This window comes from Pleurodeles waltl, chromosome 2_1 (assembly GCF_031143425.1).
Source record: "Pleurodeles waltl isolate 20211129_DDA chromosome 2_1, aPleWal1.hap1.20221129, whole genome shotgun sequence".
Taxonomy (NCBI): domain Eukaryota; kingdom Metazoa; phylum Chordata; class Amphibia; order Caudata; family Salamandridae; genus Pleurodeles; species Pleurodeles waltl.
Genome location: NC_090438.1, coordinates 181,418,545 through 181,445,615, shown reverse-complemented (window position 1 = coordinate 181,445,615; position 27,071 = coordinate 181,418,545). Strand labels below are relative to the sequence as shown.

The 27,071-nt window shown below is 46.4% G+C and overlaps 1 protein-coding gene across 1 annotated transcript in view; it reads right to left on the bottom strand.

The window, feature by feature from the left end:
* Positions 1-27,071, bottom strand: part of NKAP (NFKB activating protein) — a 133,055-nt gene that overhangs the window by 56,530 nt on the left and 49,454 nt on the right. Inside the window, exon 6 of the mRNA XM_069212167.1 lies at positions 26,417-26,532. Coding sequence (XP_069068268.1) covers positions 26,417-26,532 — 116 coding nt within the window. The remainder of the gene's footprint in view (positions 1-26,416; positions 26,533-27,071) is intronic.

Sequence of the window (27,071 nt, the reverse complement as noted above, 5' to 3'; positions counted from 1 at the left end):
CCAGACACTGCAGTGGCAGGTCTGAGCCATGTTTACAGGGCTACTACTGTGGGTGGCACAACCAGTGCTGCAGGCCCACTAGTAGCATTTGATTTACAGGCCCTGGGCACCTCTAGTGCACTTTACTAGGGACTTACCAGTAAATCAAATATGCCAATCATGGATAAGCCAATTAACAGTACACTTTGCACAGAGAGCATATGCACTTTAGCCATGTTTAGCAGCGGTAAAGTGCCCAGAATCCGAAAGCCAACAAAAAACAGGTCAGAAAAATAGGAGGAAGGAGGCAAAAAAGACTGGGGGTGACCCTGCAAAAAGGGGAATTTCAAACAAGAGTCAAGACAGTAATGCCTGGCAGCTGTCCTGCACTGGAGCCTTGGTCAAAGGCATAGTGCTGGTCTATACTCTGGTAGAATGAGTCTGAAGGAGTCTCCTTTTTGGCCCCGGCATAGCATATTTTTATGCAAGGAATGATCTATATGGATAAGATCCATTTCTGGACTGTACTTCCCTTCTTAGCACCAGACAACTCCTCAAAACTCTGGTGATCCATTTGCTCCTTAGTCTGATCGATATAAAACGAAATGACTCTTGGGGTTCACCATGTAAAGCCTCACCTGTTCCTTCAGAAGGATGTGGCACAAAAAACAAAAAAGGGAAACGTGATGGACTAACCCACATGGAAATACATTTGGCAGAAAACATGCTACAGTCTGGAGCACTTACTTGTCTGAAAATAATGTTTTATATGGCAGCTCCTGCAATTTACGGACATGGTGCATGGAAGTAATCACAATGTGCGAGACAGTTTTAAGAGGGGAGTAACCTCAAAGAATAGATGTTCTTAGGTTCGAAAGGTGCGCAATAAGAAGGGAAGAATCAAATTAAATTTCCTCTGCAGCCTAACAAAATGTGCAGGAATAAACACATGTAATTCCTTTCAAAAACACATCACATCTGATAACCTAAATAAAAAAGGACTGATAAAGCAAACACAGAAAGGCCAAGAGGGACAAGAAATAACCTCCAATGTTGTCAATGGCAAGGACCTGCCAAGCCAAAGACAAAAAAAACAGGAACATCAGAAAGCATGCAAAGATCCACCAAACAGTCTTCATACCAGGCCACAACCTTTGCCCAACGTCCAGAATAGGCTAACATCTGCCACTTCCTGAGGCAGATTGAAACCACTCAGCTGGTACCACTATCTCGATGCATGGAGGTGTGGGCTGAGGAGATTTTGGAGCGGGCAGATGCTCAGATTCTACAGGTCAGACTACCAGACACTCATAACCCAATTCAGGATGATCTAAGTCATGTCCCCCCGACTTTCTTCAGGACGCAGAAAGCAGTTACAGAGAGGTGACCCGCATAAAGGAGATTGGAATCTTACAGCAGGAGAAATGCCTCTCAAAGGGAATCTTGAAGCAGAAACTCTAAAGTGCAAAAATATGAACACTGAGTGTTCTTAGAAGTGGTTAAACGAGCTCCTCAAAACATGGCCCATGGCGCGAGCACACCTCTGGGTGCAGATGTGACGATGGGTTGGATGGCATCTGTGGAGCTTGGGGACCCTGGCATTAGGTGACCCAACCAGATGATGGACAGTCAAAGAAATTCTGTGAAAGGCAAGCCAGCACATCCATTTCCATGCCTTTTACTACAGCACATGAACTCACACCATCCTGTTTGTTGTAGTACTACATACCATAGGTGTTGTCCGTAAGAACTTGCCCAGGGCTCTCAAACTCATACACCCACTTAAAACAGAAAACGGGAGGCAGTCGTAAGATTTGAAATTTCTGATGAAACTTGTAAGAAGGTGTGGGCAAGGTCAGCCAGGTTGTCCATATGCTCCCAGCACTAAGCAAACTTGTATACGTTTTTAACGAGATGTTACCCAAAATCTATAATAATGATGGGCATACGGGCATCATGGTGGAGAGGATGGCGGGAGAGAGATTCCCATATACATATGTGGTGGTCATGCACCATCATAACAGCTTACTGGAAGAAGGTGTTTGCCTGGATAAGAAAGATAACTAATATCACCTTACTTTTCCATCCAAAGGTACTTCTGGGAAACAAAGTATGGTGTCCGGACATGTGCAAGTTGACTCTTAAGTCACGAGGCAAAGTGACTCCTACTCTCAGTGATAATGCACATGGGCATAGACTCCATTGTTTAATTATTTTCCTGCAGTTAGATGGAATGGAGTGTAAGTGTCAGTAAAAAGATGTCCATGCATATGAAAGTATAAGAAGGTACTACAAAGGATGCAGGTGTCTGGGGAAGAGGGCGGGCGCATGTGAATCTACAGCACTAGGTGCAACGTGCAGATGCTTACAGGGTAAGTAACACAATCCGATCAATGGCATGTGTGGCTGTAAATGCACACGCTCTGCATAGACGGTAAAGGAGTGCCTTCCAGAAAGCAGTGGCTAACCTGCGAGTGTTGCAGTTGTTTGAAAAATGGTACTTAGCGCTGCCTGTCCTACATTTGCTTGTTGGTGTGCTAATACATCTGCATAATAATATTCAGTGAAAGTGTGTGGAGTGGGCCATGTAGCTGCCTTACAAATGTCAGATATTTGTATACTGCCCAGGAAATCCATAGAAGCTCCTATCTTACAGTAGCATGTGCTCTAGGCATGGTGGGCCGAGTTATTTTATCTTTTGATGTAACAGTAAATAATCCATCTGGAAATGCACAATGTAGATATGGGCTTTTCTTTATGAGGAGTCTAAAAGGCAAAAAAAAGTTGCTTGGTTTTATGAAACTCTTTAGTTCTGCCAATATAGTGCATTTAAGCTCTTTTTACACCTAGTGTATGAAGGGCCCTTTCTGCAACTGAATCAGGTTGTGGAAAGAAAATAGGTAATTCAATGGACTGAGGCGGAAAGTGGAAACCACCTTCGGAAGGAATTTTGGTTAAGTTCGAAAGACTACCTTGTCTCTGTAGCTGGAAGAAATGGTCTTCCAAGGTTAATGCCTGCAGCTCACTGACACACCTAAGTGAAATGATGGCCACCAACAACACGACTTTCAAAGATACAAACTGAAGGGGCAGTTATGCAACGGTTCGAATGGCGGACCCATATGTCGGTAAGTTCAATGTTGAGATTCCATGCAGGCACAGGAGGAACTTTAGGAAGAAATACTTTTTTTAAGGCCTCTAATCAATGCCTTAATAACAGGTACCTTGAAGAAGGATAAGTGTTGTCTGTTTTGCAGGTAGCAGCCACTGCAGCTAAATGCAGGCATATTGAAGTGTAAGCTAGATCAGAGGTCTACAAACAGAGAAGATAGTAGACAATGTTTTGAACAATTACATTAAATGGATCAATGTGTTTAGCAGCGTAACATGCTCTAGTTGTGGGTCTGTGAGCTACTTTGATAACGGCCATACATTCAGGTGGATGATTAAGGTAACCAAATTCTATGACCTTAAGAGCCAAATTGCAAGGTGGAGTTCCTTTGGATATGGATGCATGATCTCCTCCATGGTTCTGAGTGAGAAGATCCGGGTTGAAAGCAAGCTTCTTGTGGAGCACTACGGAAAGCTTAAGGAGTGTGGTGAACCATGGTTGTCGAGCCCAAGTGGGAGCTATCAGAATGAGGGTGAAAGACATTTGCCTGAGTTTCCAAACCACAAACGGAAGAAGAGGGAGAGATGGAAAAGAGTAGGCAAATATTCCTGACTAGTTCCCTCATAGGGCAGTGCCCTTGGATAGCGGGTGCGGGAACCTGGAGTCAAAGTCTGACCATTTTGCATTGTCTGCAGTAGCAAACAGGTCTATCAGTAGAAACCCCCCACTTGTGGAAGTAGGACTCGGGGTGGAGTTCCCACTTGTGGACCTGTTGCCGCATCCTGCTGAGGAGGTCGGCAAAGTTGTTGTCCGTCCCTGGGTGGTGTTCTGCTAGCAGGTAAAAGTTGTGACGGACTGTCCAACGCCTAATCATTTAAGATAGGCATGGCGACTGTAGGGAGTGTGTCTGGATCCTCCCCAACCCACTTTGTAGCTAAAACATGGCTGTCATGTTACCGGAACAAGGAACCCTTGCTTATCAGGTGAACTAGGAATGCTTTCAATGGTAGGCAAACTGCTTGAAGCTTGAGTTAGTTGATCTGGAGAACCCAATGTTTGGAGTCCCAGAAACCCTGAACAGTGAGATCCTGTAGGTGAGCAACCCATCCTGTGAGGAACATGTCCGCTGTGAGAATGGCTTGTGGAAGAGAGTCGAGGAACGGCCACCCCTTTAACAGGTTTTACGTGGCCCACTACTGCCGAGTGATGCGTGCAGCTGTCTACCAACACTAGATTTTGGAACTGACTCATTGACTGAGAGCATTGGTTTGACAGACATTTCTGAAGTGGGCATATACGTAATGTTGCATGTGGTACTATTGCAGTGCAAGATGCCATCATGTCTAAGAGTCGTTGAAGTGTTTTAACTTTGTTCATTTGGGGTGAAACTGTTGTAGCAGCACTGTGAAGTTCTGAATCCCAGCTGAATATGGGTAGACTAATCCCAGTTGTGTGTTGAAAAAAAAACCTAAATACTGTTGAACCTGTGAAGGTTGAAGGTGTGACTTTAGTATGTCTATGTTAAACCCCAGTTAACGGAGAAGGTTTAGAGTGGTCAGAGTGTGTTGTAGACACAGTGGAAGTGTGCTGGCTTTGATGAGTCAGTCCCCCCAGATATAGGAAAACATAGATGCTCTGTCTATGCAGATGTGCTGCGACTACCGCTAGGCACTTGGTGAACACACAGAAAGCAGTTGTGACATCGAATGGGAGCACTTTGAACTGGTAATATGCAGAGTTTGTGTTTGCGAGGTGGGATGTTTCGAGGTGTTTTGATGAGCTCCAGACAATAATCATGTTGGGTAATATCCAGCACCCACTGATCTGTTGTAATGGTTTTCCAAGTGGGGAAGCAATTTTGCAGTCATCCTCCAACAGATGTTAAATGGTCAGGGGGGGGAATGAGGAAATAGTCACTGTTTGGAGTTGGAGGGTGTGGTGCGAGGGGAGGAACCCTTTCAATGACCCTTGGAATTATTTCCTCTATGAGCACCTCTGTAATATCCCCTTGAAGGTGAGGTCTGATGCCGTTGCTAATAGAAGGAGGTTGAGGTATAGGATAATGTTGTTTAAGTGCCCTGTTTGAATGTGGGGCGCCAACAGGAACCATGAAGAGTGTGGGTTTGGGACGTCCCCATTGATTTAGCAACCTCTGTGTTCATCTTAATCTTTTCTAATGTTTGGTGCACCTGGGGAACAAACAGGTGTTGCTGGTCGTAAGGGACATTGAGAAGCATCTGCTGCACCTCTAGCTTAAAGCCAGAAATGCGTAGCCAAGTGCGTCTATGCAGCAGTATGCTGGTATTGATGCCCTTGGCAGCTGTGTCCACTGAGTCATTGAATTATCTGCAATTAGTTTGCCCTCCTGAACAACTTGGTGACCCCTTTTCTTGTACTCCTCAGAGAGATGTTGAAGGAGTTCCTCCATCTCTTCCCAATGGGCGCTCTCAGACCTTGCCAACAACCCTTGTTATTGACATGCCCTAGTGGTGGTAGAGTGTCTCAAAGAAAAAATCCTCTTTGATGTGATCTTTGTGCAAAAGGGACCTGGTGACTTGCAGCTGCCCTAGTGATGAGTTTTTGGAAGGATGTTGCATAATCCGGGTGCAGTGACTTAGCTGTGCGGAGGTCTGGGTCAGAATCCCTGGGGCATGTGGGAGAGGGCTCAGAGGAGACAGTTATTGGGTCAGTGTCATAACTGCCCAATGGATCTGTGGGCTGTTTATCTTCGTCATCTCCCCCTCCCTGATCCCCAGTGTAAGTCTGTGGGGAGCCCTGTGGGGTAATGTTGCCTATATCACTAAGTGAGTGATGTGGTGAACACAGTGGTGGTGGTGAAGAAGGGGGAAGAGTTGGTAGAGGTGGACGAGAAGCAGTCAGAGGAGGCTGCAGAGGACTGGTTGCAATGTCCTTCTTCCTCTTAGGAGGCACAAGTGAGTCAATAGCTTCCTAAAAAGAAAGCTGGTGCTTTGATGGAGAGGGCACTGACTGCACTGCTTTTGCCAAAATCTGACTAGTAAGAGGCTGTATGTGTAGCATTTTCTGTTTCAGATCGAGCCTCTACTTCAAGTTTTTGAGCATGATTATGCCAAAATGGAAGGTTTTGGTGTCAAACTTGATCTTGGTTTTGGCTCCGAGGGGGCCAGAGGTTGGGATGCTCGGAGCTGTTGAGGTAGATGGTTGGCTCAGTGCCGTGGCTGGTTGGCTCGGTGAGGCAGTAGGAGGTTTCAGCTTTTGCCTTCAGTTCTGAGCCCAAGAGCGAGGTATTCTTAGCAGATGTTCAGTGCCAACCATGGCCTGTGAGACCGAGTGTCTCTTGGTGGGTTGGACAAGAGCATGGGCACTCACTGTGCGCTGTCCCGAAGGAAGGTCCTGCATCTGTAGGCCGACCTCCAGTGGGTGCCCCATCAAGGCCGTTCACAGTACAGCAGCTCAATTACACTGACAGAGATGCGGTCCTTAGGGCGGCGAGACGTGTGGAAACCCTAAACCAGCCAGACCAGCACAGGCATGATTTTTCTGGACTGCATTCTTAAAGTACAGCAGCAACGTTGTTCATTACTAGAGGCCAAAGCTAAGCTAAATGTGATGGGACTTAAATATATGCTTTTGTTTCCGGCAAGTCTCAAAATCATTTACCTGGACAAAACCCTTTTCTTTAACACACCGGAGGCAGTCTGCCACTGGACTGGGGAACGACCACACAAGATGCTACCCTCTCAGTCCACTATCCAAAGTGGAGGTTCTAAGACATCAGGATGGGAATGGCGCGCAGCACTGAGACAGCGGACGTGGAGAAAGAGGCGCTGCACTTGTTCGCTAGACCATGGGGTAGCCAGAGAAAAGAAGAACATGGCTACATCTCGGGCAAGGTCGGGGTCCTTGGACAACAAAATTAATCCAGTGCAGAGGTCGCTGCCAACTACACAGCAGAAAGACTGATCATTTGGTGACCAAAGATCAAGTATGCATGCTTTGAGGGGTGCGGGGAGGTTGGGGACAAAATGTAAATGACTTTTTCCTGTTGGGGAGGGGGGTTTTACATTGAGGAGGGGGACATTGGTGTGACAGTGCTACAGGTCACAGTTTTGCCCAGTTTGCTAGGTCCCTTGACACAACATGACAGGTACTTCTAATTTGGTAAGAATGGGGAGGGAGTTGGGACAGGGGGAAGTAGAGGGGGTGGTGGTTTTGCTTTTGTAAGTTCATGAGGAGAAGGCAACACCTCAGTACAGTATGCACCACAGAAAGGCGTGCACAGGGCTCAGATCTATATCCCGATGGTAGACACCAACGCGATGGGGAGCGCGGACAACCCGCTTCAGGGCAGACACTCAAAATACGGTCTTGGAATGTGAACGGAATTCTGGACAAAGTCAAAAGGGGAGCGGTCCTCCACTTAGGCTGACACTGTACTTCTCCAATAAACGCATTTAATGGGCAATCGTTGTCCTTTTTTTGGTCAGCAAGGGATACTCGCAGGCTTTTCATGCGGGGTTTCACAGGAGTTCCAGGGGCACAGCAATACTGATTAGAAAATGTACTCCACTGGTGGTCACATGCACATGGACAGATGATATGGGTCGGTATGTGGCGGTTACCAGGACTCTCCAGGGCCAGTCGTGCAGAAATTGTTACGACAGGAACTTACACCAGAAGCAAGAGAAGCTTGGAAGGCCACCTGCAGTCGAATCTACCAATAGGGGGGATAAAGCTAGTAAAACCCCGCACTGGCTGTGCACATCCAGGGAGGGATTGGCTGTCATACCATATTTACAGATGAGGGATGGCTTCAGGGAGATGGTTGATGGGCCGATGGCTTATGCTTTTGCCAATTATTATCGGGACCTCTATCAGGCAGACCGGGAGGGCCCGAGTTAGGATCTCCCCCAGTTTGTGCAGGATCTGCCAGTCCCAAGTCGCTCAGCGGAAGATAGGTCTTTTTTAGAGGCAGATGTTTCAGTTGAGGAGTTAAGGGCAGCCCTGCCCCAGCTAAATCCAGGGAAAGCGCCTGGACTGAATGGCTTCCTATCTGAGTACTGGCATCTGGTGTGGCAGCAGGTCGGCCAGCCTAAGCTGGAAATGTTTTAAGAGGCCTTGGGAAAAGGTAAATTACCCTCGGATCTTCAGATGGCAGGCATCGTTGTGCTACCTAAGATGGGTACTGCCGGCCATTCTTGCGAGGACTTTGACCCTATTTCGGTCTTAAACAGAGAGGTTAAGGTGTGGGCAAGGGTGCTGGCCAGCCGACTGGGAAAGATCATTACCCATCTGGTACACTCAGACCAGTCCGGGATTATGCCGGCATGAGCTACAAGGCATAATTTGAGATGAGTGCATAATACTATTGCTCTCAGTGAAGCGGTGGAGGAACACAGGGCTCTGCTTTCTGTTGATTTTCAGAAAGCTTTTGATTCAGTTGACTGGGTGTACCTTCTCGAGTGAATTGGTTGTGGACCCCGGTTTTGCAGTTATGTAAGACTTCTGTACACTGACCTCAGGGCTATGGTGCGCATAGGGTGACGGGTTTCAGAATGGTTTCCGGTGGAGAGGGGTACGCGCCGGGGATGCCCCATCTCCTTTGTTATTTGCAGTAGTAATAGAGCCACTGGCACCCTGGGTGAGAGTGGACCCATTATATAGGGGCTGCCAATGGGAAGATGCGGTATGTGACAGAATATCATTATATGCAGACGATGTGCTCCTGTATCTGGGGAACCCAGAGGCATCTGGACTGAGGGCACTGGAAATCCTGGAAAACTTTGGGGAGTAATTGGGTTTCGAATTAACCCACTGAAGTCTGTGATCTACGTCATAGCCCAGTGCCCAACTAAAATGAAGTGGGCGAATGGCCTCGTAATTCAAACAGAAGGGATCAAATACCTGGGAGTATTTGTTACAGGGAATACTAACTGTTCCTATGAAAGGAACTTGACGCCGCTGCTAGAGAGACTGTCCAAAGACGTTCTGTTCTAGAAGGTGCTCCTGTTGTCCTTAATGGGGAACTCTACCATATTCAAGATGGTGGTACTGCCGCACCTTTTGTACCAGCTACAGAACCACCCGTTTCACATTGCTAGGTCCTTTTTTCAGAAAGTGAACACCCAGTTGCGCATGTTGCTGGGGGTGGGGTCCGGCATGTATCCCTAGAAAAATGATGTTGATTGGCATTTGAGGGAGGCATTGCCACACTAGATATTAGTTTGTGCTACTGGGCAGCACACCTTCTTATAATTAATGACTGGTGGTTTGAGGGCTTACCAGACCCAGACTACGCTCTTGAGGGAATGGTCATAGGGGTGCGGGGACTCCCACATCTGTTATACGGGGGTCTTCGGGAAGGGCGCTACCTCCAGTGACACAGGTGGTGGAAGAGGTATGGGAAGAAGCAAAAAAGGCTGGAAAAATGGACTGACTTAAGAAACACCATTTTGGAAGGGCACTTGCCTCCCACAGGTTGCGGCCATGCAGGGTTTTGTGGCCTGGGACCTGGTGGGGATTTCGACCCTTGTGGATATACTGGAAAATGGCATATTGAAATCCTTTCAAGACTTACAGAGGGACTTTGCACTACATTGCACGCAATCTTTTTAAATACTTACAACTCCGGTATGTCCAGACACCCACACTTCGGGTACTTCCGGGGGTGCCGGGATTTTCATTCCTAGATGCCAGCTCCTGTTGACACATATGAAAGACCATAAGCTATCACAGACATATAAAAGGCTCCTCAGGAATGTACCAGACCCCATGGAGATTGTGCGTGGGGCCTGGGAGAAGGACCTGGGGGATCTAGACGATGGCGAATGGAAGGTGACACTGGAGGCGCCTAAGGTGGCAGCTATAGCATCCCAGTTCAGGCATATTCAGTTTAAATTGCTACATCACACTCATTACACCAGAACCTGCCTTCACTGCATAGGGTTTCTGGCCACCAGCGCTTGTTGACGCTGTAGGGAGACACCGGGAAATGTAATTCAAACGTTTTGGCACTGACCTGCTCTCTCCGGTTTCTGGAAGAGGGTTCTTGGACAGTTGGAGGTGGTCTTGGGTTGGAAAATCCCAAGGGATCCCAAATTGATCCTTCTGCATGCCACTGATGGGCTTGGGAGGCACAAGACATCAAAAAGCTCTCCTGTGGTTAGGGCTGGTGCTGGCCAAAAGCGATATCACCAAGGCATGGAAGGCGACACTTTGAGGGGTGGGCCCGAGGCATGGATTTCTGCATGGGACTGGAGAAGCCCATATACGCAGCAAGGGGATGCCCCCAAAAGTACTATCAAATTTGGACTGGCTGGGCGGAAGCACGGGGGATACACCTGGAATTAATTCCAGACCACTATGCACACTTAATAATTAATGCGGGGCACTCATGGACATTGGAAACGAGGAGGCATCACTGCCGATTGGAGGGCCTGGGTGCCCTGATGGAACTGTACGGAAAAAAGTAATAAAAAGTTTATTTAAAAAAAAAAGAATTACAAAGAGCCAAGAACTCCCACAATACTTGTATGGTGGAATAAGTTCTGGAATGAGTATGATAAGGAAAGACTCACAGCATTAACAGTTGAAACTGTGAACAAGTTTGAAAATACATAGCTACCATTCAGGACTTTGTGAAACAAGATAAAAGTGATGGAGTGGGCTAAAGGAGAAGACCGACAAAGCTGTCAACATCAGGGCTGTATGGGCTATTATCCACAACAGTCAGCCATGAAAAGTGAGACCGCCTTATATGGAATGATGATCTGAGCAGGAATAAGAGAGGGAGGAGGAAGAAGAGGGTACTCATTAAGAATTGGAGACTTGCAGTCTATAAATGATAACCAAGGAACAAAGGTCGAATACCTTTTCAATATATTGAGATGTCTGATGTGGAAATTGTGATGCTGTGAATCTATATTAACTAGTCTAAACGAAAGGTGCTGTTACCTGTTAGAAATCAAAAATGAAAATAAAGTTGTTAAACTGTACTTGCACAGGGCTGCCTTTGATAGAAAGGAAAAAAAGGCTTTGAGAAGCAGCCATATGGCACTCAGCTCCAAAAGACTGATGCAGTGTCTCTGCTCTAACAGAAACCAGAGGCCTTGTCTAGTTGGATGTCTGAGGCCAGAGTTGACACACTTGTCACTACTGTGAGCTCTAGATGGCGCTAGAAGACAGGCCTTCTATAAGTCCAGTTGAAATCCTTCATCTACGATTAAAGACTTCGAGCTGCCTTATGTGAGACACAGATGTAGTCAGACCCCATACCCCTGCACATGGCCAAAAGTACATGTGGCATCAAAATACATGAGGCTAGAATACGAAGATGCCTCGGAACCATCTGGCTGGAACATATCTGAAATAATAGGATCATATCCTGAAAGTCCTGGGATTCACAAAGACGTTGAACACCATCATGTCCAGATGGCCCCTATAAAGGAAATTCTCTGCAATGGTCAAAGGTTGAATTTCTGCTTGTTGACTGAGAACCCTAGGAAATACTGGAGCAAGACAGTCTTCTGCAGGTGGTCTGCGAAAGAATGCGATGAGCTGGTCTTCAACAGCTAGTCTTCGAGGAATGGGAATACTTTCACTCCAAATCTGCGAAGATGGGCCGTAACTTGTGTCATTGCCTTCGTAAACACGCAGGGGCTGAGGTGATGTCTGAGGGTAGGACAGTGAACTCAAAGTGCTCCTTACCATCAACAAGGCAGAGGAACCACATATGGGACTGTAGAAAGGGTACACAAATGTACGCATCCTGTAAGTCCAAGAACTCCATCAAACCCCCAGGATCTAAGATCGAGAGAACCTGGGCCAGAGTCAGCATGTTGAATTTTTCCTGTTGAAGGAACAGGTTCAAAAACAGAAGGTAGGAAAATCAGTCTTAGCCCACCATCCTTTTTGTGTACCAAAAGGCACCCTTTTAAATTCTCTTGCTCTGGAGCTGTTCCTATTGTCTCATTGTCCAGCAATGCCTGAACCGCTTAGGCAAGAGCTGGGGGGCATAGTCTGCCAAAGATTAAGCGTAAACAGGAAGAACCACATGGGTGTGGGAGATTTGATAAAAAGGAAAGAGCATAACCACAATGGAAAACCTGAAGAACACATTGATACAAAGTACTTGCATGCCAGCTGGGCAGGTAAAGGCAAATTCTCCCTCTCCCAATGGTCACAAATGACTGTAGAAGGGGGAATTCAGGTAGCTTAGTGGTTACAGGAGAAGAGGAAAACAAGAGAGTAAGCCCTAGGATGGGGCTGTAGCGTGGCAGTCTTTAAACTGCTTCAAAGCTGAATCCACCTCGTTACCAAAACAGCCTGAAACAATCAAAAGGCATATCCATAGGGGATACCTTCATGGCCCTCTTAAAAAGTGTGGCACACAGCCAGGTGTGACAACCAGTTGCCACAACAGTGCCTACTTACACATTCTGTGGTGTCAGTTATGGCCCATAAATTGTATCTGGATGCGTCTTGTCCATTATGGATTGTTTGTTTGAAGGTTTTTCAAAACAACTTCTCAAGGAGGGCAGGCAAGATCTTATTCTCATTCCCTATGGGATGTGGAGAGCATCTGCTCAACATGCATACTGTATTCAGAGATTGCAGCGCCTAACTTGTGTAGGAGAACATGCTGCCAAGCGCATAAATGTGCTTTGACATTCTATTAGGCAGGGCAGTAGGGAAGGAATACAGGTGTATCTTGCTTGTTAAAGCCTGCACCACAAGATGTTCCAGTGGTGGGTGCTGAGCCAAGGAGGTTAGGTCATCAAAGCAGCCAGAGAGTCTGCGAGGCCTCAATGAAAGATACCAAAGACTCTGAAGTTAAGGGATCAAGCTACAGCGTTTCAGCAAGCAGATTACCCTTAGCTTCCACAGCAGGCAATTTCACACCTCTGCTGCCCTACATACAACCATAGCAAAGGAGGTGCATTCCTCAATGGGATGCACCAATAGAGTGTTCAATTTCTTCACTAGCATTTTGGAGGACTGGAATACAGGCCATGATCAACACAGTTAACACAGTTAACACAGTTAACAACAACAAATTTTCCATCTCTTCCTCATCAACCCTGCCACGTGAAATTTACTGCATGTCATGTATGGCATTTGAATAAGAAAGGAAGGCTCAAGGCTTCGAAAATATTGGCGCTGCTGAAGAGTCCTCCAACACCACTAGCTGTGCCTTGGTAATCTAGTAACAAAACACTGGCCAAGATTTAGCTGTACTCTGCTCCAAACCAGATGTCAGCATCTGGGTTAGATCTGGACCAGACACCTCTCTGGCCCTGGCCAGCCCAGCTGGAACCAGTGTGGTCTTCGACAAAGGAGTGAAGGGTGGCTCTGCACTGGTGAGAGGTCGGTTTGCACTGGTGAAAGTCCCTCCAGCTGATGTCACACATGGGGCCGGGACAGATCCAAGAGGCCTGAAGGTGCTCAAGAGGAACAAAAAATTGCATGGAAAAGCTGCAGCATTGCCTTTTTGAAGGCATCCACCTGCTGAGGAGTCGAGGATGGCCTGAGAAATTTGAGACACACACCGGGTCAAGTCATGGAATGGGATTTGAGTTTACAGGTGCAGAGAAGGGTCTTTTGAATGCCAACTGAACAATTTTTCTCTGGAACGGAAGAAAAAACTCCCCTCTAGACTTCCTGTGTTTTTGACAACAGTTGTCTTTGGAGTTCGTCTTAGAGGTCTCCAATGTAAAAGACCCGGACTGGATCTTGGACCGTGACCAGCTGTTTTGCTTTACTTTTGACTGAGCCAAAACATACACACTGAAAGGAGTCAAAGAGATTCTCTGGAATGCACTTCTTAATCTGAAGACATTTACTATAGCATTTCGCAAGGTTCGTGAAAGAAGGCTTGAATAGCAAAAAGTGTACTTTTAAAATATGCAACTATGAAGTAAGACCCTATATAAAGAATCTTCAATCTATAAACAGCAAATATATACATACAAGAATACAAACACTGATATATTTGTGTGTATATATGTATTTATTCATACACAATGCAAAGCAAATAATAAAAATGAATCACCATAGGTGTCAGGTGCTTCATCTTTCTCCTGCCAGCAAGCCGATGACCCCGATTGACTGCAAGAAAGAGAGATCTCCGCCCTCGTGGGAAATCTATATCAGGCATCCGACGTCTGAATCCTAAGTGAGGTCTCTGAATCCGCTACTGTCAATCAGGCTTATCTTTTATATCTTAAAAACCCAAGAAGGATATTTCTGGAAAACCCCTCCAATTAAGAAGCATTCCAAAATGCTGCCTAGTTTAGCTAAGCTTTGAAAGAAATACGTTGGGAATTGGCCAAAATCCCAAGGCATCCCTTCCAAACTAAAACTGTTCCCTGCTGTACCATAAACAGTCTAGTATATCCTTAACATGCTGACTGACTAACTCCTCCATTTTATGTCCTAGTTCCTCGGTGATAATATGTCCTAGCTCTTCGGTGAGAAAGAGAACAAGCAGAAATAGAAAACACGTTGCATAACATGTTTGTAAGGAAAACTACTCACACCTCTAATGCGGCAGTGAAGCTAAGGCTAAGCAGAATACAAAATGGAGTCTGTAACTGGTGACCACTAATGTGACGGTGGGCAGCTAAGCCAAGTGCAAAGTTGTGCGACACAAAGTCAGTGGTCAAAATACAAATATCACTACACCAGCCTAGTTTCTGTGCTCTGCAACATACAACTTCGCCGCACACTCCCAAATGACCACAGGGTCTGTACACTGCATCCTGGCCCAGGATCGAAAGTAAGTGCACAACACCAACCCATCCAGAATAAGAAACAGTCGAAGGCTTTGAAGCATCTAAAGTCAGGACCACTCTTGGATCTCTGATTGTCCGAGTGTATTCCAGACAATAATAAAGCAGCATAAGGTTGAATCTAGTGCTCCCTTGTAGCAAGAATCCAGATTGACGTCATTGTATCAACTAGGTCACAGAAAACAGGCCGACTTTTTTTAAGAGGGCCATATTTCAATAATGAGCAAAGCTTTGGGTTTTTAGGAATCCCACCGATGTGTATTATTGTGGCCATAGGCAAGTCACATGGGAGAAGCTTATCTCCTGTCATCCTTACTTAAACACCAGTAACAAATGTCCTGCAACTTTCCCAGAGAGAGGAATTTGGGAGAAGGTTTCAGCAACTTCTTCCACTGTTAACTTCACCTTCCAACCTATCCCTGCATTTCACTTACAGTAGAGAGATTGGCAGTTTCTTTACAAATCCCAACAGGTCATCTAAATACAATCAGAGTCCCTTCCTAGTACAATTTATGATAAGATCTGAGCAACTTCTTCCCTTACCATAGATTCATCGCCAGTCACAACCTCCCCAATCTACCTATCACTTTCCTCCCCTTTACGAAACTCCCATATTGTTTGCAACCTGCACTGTTATGAAATGATTCCGAATCACATTAGCCAAGGTCTTGAACTTTACTTTCTTCAGGTCTACTTGACCGCTCAAAGTCAGGTCCCTCCCCTCAAAATGCTCCCCCTTCTCATGGCAAACACCCCAGAGAGTGACCTCAGATAGAAATTACACCTTATTTTCGTTTTTGTAAACTGTCATGTGCCTCAATCTGTCCATCTATTTCTTGCCCTGCAGCTCCCAGGCATCCGGCCTCCAACACTTACATAAGGGACCTGCAGCTTGTCAACTAATAATGACCTCAAGAGAGAATTATCAAAAATTCAACTGGCCATAAATTGCATAATTCTAAATCTATTTTGGCTTTTTTGTGTGACAGAAAATATTAACATAAAGAAAAGGAGATGTTAGCCCTGAAACAAAAAGAATGCAACCTATCACTACAGTGTCTCTCCCTCACTTGAGAGGTCTCTGCCTCAGGGCCCAACTAGTTTTTGTCCCAGCAATTGCCTGTCAGACATATCCTGCCACTCCCTACACCTCGCTTCTGAGATGCCAATCGTTGGCCAACTCTGCTTTCAAGACTTTTGCTTCACTGGTCACAAGGAGTTAGAAACCCTTCTGCATTGGGAGAGCAATTACTTAACAAAACTCTGCAACAAAGACAGATGCTACTCACAGCAGGTCTTAACTGCTCACATATTACCTCCCTCAGCAGAATATAATACACTCCAGGCCCCGGAATCAGTCTGGTTTCAATTTCACATCAGTGCTGACTCCGAAGCACAAGGATTTTCTCTGCAGGAGAAGAGACTGAAAGGGAGCAGCATTGATCTTCTGCATCAGCCAACGATTACACAAATTCCATACTAGGGAGTTTTCACGAGGACAGAGAATCTCACATTAAAAAATGTATATACATTGAATCAGGCAAGTTCTTTAGGGCCTACACAACTCAAGATCAGATGGGCAATCCCTTTAACAAGTATTGTCTCTATCCCTATAAATGCAATCACCAGTTACAACTGCAAGCTCACTGAAACTCACATGTAACTTTGGTGCTCTGGCTTTGGTATCTTTCATAGGTTCATTTGCTTAAAACATTCCCAGTGTTCAGGCTGGGAACCCTCAGGACTCCATGTTGGCAAAGCAGTGTGTAATACACTGAAGAAAATGTAAAAATCCCATGTCTCATTACTGCTGCATTACCAATACTGTGGAAGCCACAAATCGAAACATCCATAGCTATATTGCTCAAAGAGGCAGAGGCTTATTCTCCTGCCCGATGAGAGCCTTGGCTTCAAACTTAGCTTTCTCTGGTAATTTGTCCCTGAAGTGAGCTGTGTCTGACCTATGGTGAACTATACATGTGATTGTGGCCTCTGTAGAAGACCAATATCATACTTATGGAATGAAAACCTTTGAAAGTTTGAAAACCCCGACACTGTACAGGGAGTGCAGAATTATTAGGCAAATGAGTATTTTGACCACATCATCCTCTTTATGCATGTTGTCTTACTCCAAGCTGTATAGGCTCGAAAGCCTACTACCAATTAAGCATATTAGGTGATGTGCATCTCTGTAATGAGAAGGGGTGTGGTCTAATGACATCAACACCCTATATCAGGTGTGCATAATTATTAGGCAACTTCCTTTCCTTTGGCAAAATGGGTCAAAAGAAGGACTTGACAGGCTCAGAAAAGTCAAAAATAGTGAGATATCTTGCAGAGGGATGCAGCACTCTTAAAATTGCAAAGCTTCTGAAGCGTGATCATCGAACAATCAAGCGTTTCATTCAAAATAGTCAACAGGGTCGCAAGAAGCGTGTGGAAAAACCAAGGCGCAAAATAACTGCCCATGAACTGAGAAAAGTCAAGCGTGCAGCTGCCACAATGCCACTTGCCACCAGTTTGGCCATATTTCAGAGCTGCAACATCACTGGAGTGCCCAAAAGCACAAGGTGTGCAATACTCAGAGACATGGCCAAGGTAAGAAAGGCTGAAAGACGACCACCACTGAACAAGACACACAAGCTGAAACGTCAAGACTGGGCCAAGAAATATCTCAAGACTGATTTTTCTAAGGTTTTATGGACTGATGAAATGAGAGTGAGTCTTGATGGGCCAGATGGATGGGCCCGTGGCTGGATTGGTAAAGGGCAGAGAGCTCCAGTCCGACTCAGACGCCAGCAAGGTGGAGGTGGAGTACTGGTTTGGGCTGGTATCATCAAAGATGAGCTTGTGGGGCCTTTTCGGGTGGAGGATGGAGTCAAGCTCAACTCCCAGTCCTACTGCCAGTTCCTGGAAGACACCTTCTTCAAGCAGTGGTACAGGAAGAAGTCTGCATCCTTCAAGAAAAACATGATTTTCATGCAGGACAATGCTCCATCACACGCGTCCAAGTACTCCACAGCGTGGCTGGCAAGAAAGGGTATAAAAGAAGGAAATCTAATGACATGGCCTCCTTGTTCACCTGATCTGAAACCCATTGAGAACCTGTGGTCCATCATCAAATGTGAGATTTACAAGGAGGGAAAACAGTACACCTCTCTGAACAGTGTCTGGGAGGCTGTGGTTGCTGCTGCACGCAATGTTGATGGTGAACAGATCAAAACACTGACAGAATCCATGGATGGCAGGCTTTTGAGTGTCCTTGCAAAGAAAGGTGGCTATATTGGTCACTGATTTGTTTTTGTTTTGTTTTTGAATGTCAGAAATGTATATTTGTGAATGTTGAGATGTTATATTGGTTTCACTGGTAATAATAAATAATTGAAATGGGTATATATTTGTTTTTTGTTAAGTTGCCTAATAATTATGCACAGTAATAGTCACCTGCACACACAGATATCCCCCTAACATGGCTAAAACTAAAAACAAACTAAAAACTACTTCCAAAAATATTCAGCTTTGATATTAATGAGTTTTTTGGGTTCATTGAGAACATGGTTGTTGTTCAATAATAAAATTAATCCTCAAAAATACAACTTGCCTAATAATTCTGCACTCCCTGTAGAACAAAATGGGTCTAGCAAGGAAAGTGGGCGGTTGCAGGAGGCTGGCACTGTCCTTCCACACCTTCACTGTGCATGACAAAGGACCCCGAAACACCATCACAATTTATATGCTGCCAAGGAATCTCACTAAGTCGATGTCTGTTGTTAGTTTGATTACAGTTGATCAACAAATGCACTAAATCTGTGACTGTTGACCCACCCAACCCCGCTGCCTAAACACAACCAGTCCATCTCTTTGTATGACCCAAACGTCAGCCAATCAGAAAGCAGCACCTGCAACCCTTTCCCTGATAGAGGCTTACAAAAGCCACTATTTCTAGCTCATGACCATGCATGTGCTTGTTGGGAATTTGTCTTGTTCATACAAGCTACTATCGAAATATAATAATGTATGCAATCTGTGTACATATTGTAGGAAAGTGCCTCTTTTGACAGTCACCTCACACTTTTTGCCTGGTTCCTGGTGTGATTTAGACTGTTAGTGCACTGCCGCCCTGCCAGCCATGTCCCCAGTGCCAGATCTCTGTCCCTAAAACTGCACAGTTTTGTTGCACAATTGGCAAACTCTTTAACTACCACTGTAAGTCCCTAGTAAATGGTACCCCTGGTGCCTGGGGTGTAGGAAAGTCAGTCTTTTTGGCATGGTTACCCCCACTTTTTGCCTGCTATCAGTGTGCTTAGACTGTTTTCACTGGGATCCTGCTAATCAGGACCCCAGTGATTGTGCTCTCTCCCTCTGGATTTGGTTGTCTAGGACCTTTGTGCACTCCACAATTGGAGTACTGGTGTCCCCTCAAAGTCCCTAGTATATGGTACTTAGGTACCCAGGGAATTGGCACACCAGGGGTCCCCCATGGGCTGCAGCATGTAATGGGCCACCCATTGGAGCCCAAGCAAAATGTGTCTCCAGGCCTGCAATCGCAGTCCTGCGTGAAAAGGTGCAAGCACCCTTTCACCACAGGTCACTGCAAGTCACCCCTACGGTAGGCCGTCCTCACCCAGAGGGAAGGGTGTAGGTCCCAGTTCACACAGGGGTGCCCCTGTGAACTCCAGTTCCATTGCACTGGACTTCGTAAGTCTGGGGAAGCCATTTAACCCATGTACTGGTCCAGTGTCCAGCTACATAATGGTAACTCCGAACCTGGGCATGTTTGGTATCAAACATGTCAGAATCATACCCCACCCAATACTGTTGCCCGTATTGGTCACATGAGCCCATGAACTCTGGGGACTCCTTAGAGGACCCCCCAGTATTGCTCCTACTAGTCTTCCGGGGTTTTCCGGGCAGCCCGCGCTGCTGCCACCACTCAAGGCAGGTTTCTGCCCCAGCTCAGGCAGAGGAAAGCAGAACAAAGGCTTTCCTGTGGGAGAGGGAGGCAACACTCTCTCCCTAGGAGATAGGTATTACAAGGCTTGGGAGGGGTAGCCTCCACAAGCCACCGGCTTGCTTTGAAGGGCACATTTGGTGCCCTCCTTGCATAAACCGGTTTGCACCAGCTGAGGGATACCCCCGTCCCTGTTATGGCGCGAAACTGGACAAAGGAAAGGGAAGTGACTCCCCCCCTGTCGATAACCACCCGAGTTCCCAGAGCTCTTCCAGGTGGCCACTCGATTCTGCCATGTTGAAACCAAGATGTGCAGAAGCCCCTGGGAGCATCTGAGTGGCCAGATCAGGCAGGTGAAGTCAGAGACCCCTCCTAATAGGTGGTCACCTTGCAGGGTGACCAAACCCCCTTATAGCGCTATTTAGGGACTCCCTCCCGGGTGGGTCCCCAAATTTGATGCACAAGACTCCACCAGGACTCCTCTGCATCGTTTACTTCTACTTCTGGCCACTGGAACTGCAACTGGACTCTTCAGGAACTGACAAGACTGCAATTCCTGAGACGACCTTGCCTTGCAACTTTATTTCTCCCACTCATTCCAGCAGCTGCAACATTTCCCTGGCTGTGCATCCTCTGGGGTCGGTGAGACTTCAGCCTGCACCAAGAAGGAATCTCCCTTGGAGTGAAGTAGTCACTGCCCTGCATCTGCAGGCACCTACAGCAACGACATCCGGCTGCATGGATCTAATCTCCTCTGGAACCACGTGGATCAAGCATCACAGGTGGTGGTCTGGAGTGGTCCCCGAGGTCCCCTCTGCCAGCTGTCAAACTTGGGAGATGGTGAGCCCTTGCCTCTCCTTGCAGGACAGCACCCCTGTGCACCGCACTTCTTGCAGCTACAAAGACTTGTGGTCTCCTGTTCCAAGGGACGCTCAAGCTCCGAGTAGCACTGTCCCCCAGCACTTCATCCGGCCAAGCACAGTCTCCTTTCGGCTGCTCCAGCAACATAGGACTCCTCTCCAGGTGTGCTGATTGGGCCTCACTGCGTCTTACTGTGCCTGCAGCCAGTGGGTTGGCTGTGGGGGCTGCAACTGCTTCTGCTCTCCCGACTGCTGAGGTAGAGTCTCCTGGACCTTGCTGGTCCGCTTCAGCCTTCCAACTCTTATTTTGCTTCTTCTTGCATTTGCCAAGGCTTTTTGGAGGTTCTCCTAAACCACTGACCATCTGTGACCCGACGACCGACATGGGACACCATCTGAACTGCTCTTTAGCTCCTGGGCTCCAAAGCTGGTCGTCGTCTTCCCCCGTCAACCTGGATCTTCATCCACAGAAGGGTGGGTAGTAGCTCCTGCCCCCACTGGACACTCCATCATGGACTGGACTCTGTCCCCTTCTTTTGCAGGTCCTCTTCTACCAGAATCCACCTTTGGTTTCTTCTAGATTGGTACTGTTCTTGCACAATCCAATTTCTAAGTCCTCATTAGCCCTTAGGAGGACCAAGTAGGTATCCTGGTCACTAAGGGTCATTCAGATACTCACCTCTTGGGATCCCTAGTTCTCCGCATCCCACTATTTTAGTATATGGTTTTGTCCTACCCTAGGGTTCTATTTTTCACTAATTCTTGCCAGTGCCTGTTGTTTCTTGTGCCAAATCCTAATTATTACTGTCTATACATATATAGGGGGTCATTTCAACCCTGGCGGACGGCGGTGAAGCAGCGGTAAGACCGCCAGCAGGCTGACGGTCTAAAAAATGAGATTTTAACCATGGCGGTTACTGCCATGGCCAACCGCCGATTCACCGTTCCGCCCGCCGGGATGGAGACCTGGGTCTCCAGCCCGGCGGTCGTCACTATACCGCAGGCGGTATCACAACCCGCCTGACCCGGCTTACCGCCATGGATTTCATGCGGTTTGGGACCGCCATGAAATCTATGGCGGTAAGCTCTATCAGTGCCAGGGAATCCCTTCCATGGCACTGACAGGGGTCACCCCCACCCCCCACCCCGACTCAGACTCCCTCCCCTACCTTACCTGTTCCGGTGATCCTCCGTGAGGGAACGGGACCCATGGGGGCAGCTCCGCCGACACCGCCACGCCAACAGAACATCGCCACAGCGAATCACAGGACGTGATTCGCTGGGCGGTGTTCTGATGGCGTGGCGGTGGAGGTGGAGCTACCTCCACTTCCCCGCCTGCCACCAGTATGGCTGTTGGCGGCTCTCCGTCCGTAAAAGGACGGAGCACTGCCAACGGTCATAATGGCCCGTGCGGAAGGCCGCCAGCACTGGCGGTCTTCCGTACGGCAGTCCCTCGGCGGTCTTCGGAAAAGACCGCCGAGGTCGTAATGACCACCATAGTGTGTACTTACCCCCAGTTGGGGGACTACCTACAGTTAATCTAGTGTTGTGTTACTATAATAAAGCACCTTTTTTTGTGTAACACTGTATGTTTCTTTCATGTGTGATAAGTTGCTGTGTGAATATTGTGGTATTGCATAAGCTTTGCTTGTGGATTAGATAAGCCTTGGCTACTCATCCCAGCTACCTTGGAGAGCCCTGGCTTCCTAGACACTGCGTACATTCACTAATAGGGGTCGCCTGGACCTGGTATAAGGTGCCAACACTATCGATGTCCATCACACACCAGGTCAGCTTCCTACATGGGAAACCAAGGAACGTCTCGGAGGACTGCAGCACCAACTGTGCCACCCTCAGGAACTCCTCACCAAACCATTGCCATTGGAGACTGCATGTGTTGGTGCGGGCTAAATTGATAACACAACCTGTCACTTCAGCTTTGTGCCAGGTCCCCTAACACTGCATGTGCCAGGTGTAAGTCACCTCTAAGGCAAGGTGGATCCAGGCACATGTGAGGGCATTTATGCATGAGCAAATATGCCCCTACTACGTCTCTGTCGATTCTGAGACATAGTAAGTGCACAGGGAAGCCATTTTAGATGCAAGTGCTAAAACACTTGCCATTCGAGTTCCGCAAATACATGATGGCTTCTCAGAATCCTGGGATGTCTGGTATCAAACATCTCAGAATAATACCCTCATTGACCCCCGTGATGGATTCTGTCCAGTTCAGCCACCACAGACGCATTATTGGTCCCCCTTTAGGTGACAGATAGTGATCTTGAGGGCCTGAGGCCAAAGCCTGCACTGGGCAGAGGTGTGACCGTCTCTCCCAGGCAGGATGGAAATTCAGGAGCAGAGAGTTTCAAAGGCTTTACCGCCTTTGTAATGCGAGCCAGGTCTCCCCAAATGGCAGAAATGACCAATCCCCATGTCCTGAACCCACTTTTGGCGGCAGCACAGGTGGGAAAATTAGTTAAATTAGGAGGAGTATCCACTTCTTGCCAGTCCCACCCCTAAGATGGACAAGCTGAAGTGGACACTACTTTTAAAATTCCTTCATCTTGCTTGGAAGAAATTAGGTCACTAGGGTTAGGGTTATGCCCACTTCCCAGCAGAAGTGGTCATAAGAAGGGTTTTAGTAACCCTAAAGGTGGTCATCCCATTGGCTACTGCCTGGAACTCCCTGGAACGCCCCTAAAGTGAGCATTTCAGTGGCACCCCTGAACCCTAGAACTCAGATCCTGACCACCTACGAAAAAGAAGGACAAAAAAGAGTCGCCCTTGCTAAAGAAGAGGAAGAAGCCGTTGACCCAGTTCCAACTGGTTAGGCCTGCCTGCAGACCTCAACAAACTCTGCTCAAAAAGACTCGCCCTGCAGCTGCAGCTTCAAGAAACCCAGGAAACCTGCCTGCCTTCTAAAGAGACTCAGACTCCAGTGAGCAGGAGACCTGCTCAGCAACAAAGTATCCAACAAGAACTCTGCAGCCTGGAGACCAGACACCTGAAGTGGCCTCTGCTCCAGATTACCTCAACCCAGTGAGAAGCCCACCAATAGTGCCAGCAGGGCTCCACAGCTGTCCTGAGCCCGAGACAATCTGAGTGTCACCACTCCTAGACTCATCCAAGTTGCCTGCGGCCCCTGCACACAGGCCCCCTCTCCCACAGCCTGGTGGTGAAAGAAAAGCCTTAACACGCAGGAACCCCTGACTGCGAGTACTCCCAGACGGTAAAACCAGACTCCAAAGGACACCCCTGCATCCGTTGACCTGGAGACAAGGATCAACTGTGCACCTACCTTCCAGGACATCTCAAGTCTTCGACCTATCTACTTGTTGTCCTTGACTGTCTTCTTAGTCAGGGTCCGAAGCCTGTCTTTCCAAGCACCAAACTACTATAGGAAACCATTGGGCACCCGACGCCTTACTGCACACCTCTGCACCGGCCACCTGGGGTAGCCTGCTGGTGTGGTTCCTATCAGCGCCCCGTACTTACCTTAACTCCCTGAGATTGGCTTTGTAAGTCATTGTTAACCCTGTGTATACTTTACATTGTTTTTCCTCCATAAGTTAACATTGAGAGAACTCTGAAAATTGCATAGTGTCTACTTTTGAAACTGCAAAGTACGAATGCTTAAAAGTCTACTTACCGGATTACGAGGTTCTTGGGTATGAAACATAAATAAAAAGAATTACTGTTTTCTGAATTGGCCTCGGATTTATTCTTTGAGTGTGTGTCTCAATTATTGCCTCTGAGTACAACAAATGCTTAGCACTACCCTCTGATAAGCCTAACTGCTTGCCCACACCACCCCAAATAAAGCATTAGTACTATCTACTTTTGCCTCTGGAATATCAATTGGGGATCCGCTGGGCTCTCAGCACAGTGTACTTTATTTTAGTGACTACGTAGAGAGCCAGCCTCCTACATGCGTTAACTGTGTACTTCTAACTCCTGTACACATAGCACCCAAAGCTTAAGAAAAAAACAGGCTAGAAAAAAAACACACTAGTGCCTATTCGTTTTAGATCTTTACTTTCAGCACAAAGTAAAAAATACAGAGGTGGGCATGTAAACAGGCCCTTTCTATGAGGGGATGCCCTTTTAACAAGCCATAAGGCCAAAGTCTTCTTCTTCAAAGGTGCTCCCTCACAGACTAAATTGCTGCCTTGTTGGAAAGGCTTTGTAAGTTCAGTAAGGTCCTCCTTGCAATGTGTACTGCAAGCCAGACGGTAAATAAATAAATACAAATTTTAAAAGAGACAATCTTAAAGGGATAGTGAAGGGGAACATGGGAAAAAGGAGACTGCCTTCACTGACTACAACTAATGTCCTACAATAAAAAAAGAGTTTCATATGTATAATGGGGGCCCCTTACATGTACTCAAGCAGTCACACGCACTAGCTCTACAGACTCAGGGGGAATGAGGGTATAGTTAAACAGATTTACACAGAGATCCCTTAGGCAATCTTCACAGTGGGTTCAGGTAAAATGCAATGCCTTTAACACACAAGTCGACTAAGCTGGAACCAACTGTTAGAAATGCCACAGCCTTGAAACAGCCACCCTTGCCACTCTGTTGGCAAGCTATATGCCAGGATGACAATCGAGCAAATGCTAGGAGATATGCAAGATGGGGGTCTCCTGCACATTAAAATGTTCTGGGTCTGCCAGAATGTTAAACTGAATAATAGGTTCTCACATGGACACTGAAAAGTTTGACACTACAGTTTGTATCTGGGCTTATTTTTTGAGTAGATGTCAGGACCAATGTGGCTCCATGTATGTGAGAGCTAATTTGTCTATGCAGCTGCAGGCACACATTATTAAAAGAAAGCATGGGTAGGCGTGTCTGTGTGAATGTGTTTTTATAATTGTAACTGTATACTGTTATTTGCACACATGTAGTCTTAGTACTTTTCTTGTAGCGTGTGTCTGAGGGGCTGTTTTGCATGCCTCATACACAGTTGGCATGTGTGAATGATTTTGGTGGAGGTGTGTTTTGGTACATGCAGATCTGTGTCACTTCATGTAGGTATTTCTAAGCATGACAGCTGCTAATTTGTATCTGCAAGTATATGGTAATGATGTGGGTGTCTGCACAATACCATGCACCAATACTCCTATCAATCTATCTATACCCATAATCATTGTATAGCAAGGTGGAGATGCCTATTCCCAGTCCTCATATCAAATATGCTGTAAAAGTAGAAGTATCAGATAAATAGAGTGCCTGCGCTAGAACCCGCCTTTTCTGCAGCTTTTCTGTAGCATAGTTCAGCAGTAAAACATGGTGCTTCTGCAAGTGTGCCGTTGTATTGCATTCTATGAAGTCACTACTAATAGCATAATCGTGAAAAAAACATCTAAAAGTGCAGTACCACGATTTGGAAACTGCAGAGCAAACCTGGGAAGTTGTTCTAATAATACAGACTTGTTACAGTAGTATAATGCGGAAGCCTATGGGATTAGGTGGGGGGACTAGGGGAGGGAGGGGTTGAAGTGTGGTCACGGATACCTTTGTTGAAATATCGACCTACAGAAAAATGCATAAACAAAATAGAAAAACTATATTGTCAAACTGAGAAGATGTTAAGTTAAAAACAGAAAATCTAAATTTGCCTCCAAATACTTACACAATAATTTTGTCAGTGGATAATTTGGCGATGATATTGAGACATACAACTAATTAAATGTCTTACTTTTGCAAATCAGGCCCTGTAAATTTACACCAGCAAAACCTACTTGTTCTCTCAACCCAGAGGTCTCCACCATGTACTTCATCATCTTCAGAGTCTTCGTTGCTGGAGTCGCTGGACTCTTTCTTAATCTTCTTGTTTTTCCTCTTCTTTGACTTCTTTCTATGAAGTGTAGAAAAAAAGAGGATCTTATTTTGTTTACCCATTCACCTCACAAAAAGCAACATTGGCCATAGCGTAAAGACAAAACACAAAAGAGAAATTAAAATGCTACGTACTTGTAATTGTGGTTGCCCCAAACTGAAAAGAAAATATATTACTTACCTGCAACTGTGGTTCTCTAGTATTGGCATTTTCAGATGAACGTATTTTCTTCTCCAGTATTGGACCATAGATTAACATGCTTGAACCAGAATAGCTAGCAATGGACGTCAACACACTTATTTTATAGTGCACTCGTACCTTGGTTGAAAGAGGTTTTCCAGCCTTCCGTTGACCAAACTGGATAGCAGAAGCAAGCCAACAAGCAATAGTTTGTTTGGAAAGTGGATATTTTTTTGAAGCTTACTATAGCAGACTAGCAAAAGGTCAGAATTCCTAAATTGCTGTGTACGGTGCAAATTGAATTTTAGACATCTATTAACGTCTAGTGTGTGTAGCGTTCTTTCCACTGTGTTCTGCGGATTTGGAAAGAATGTTCT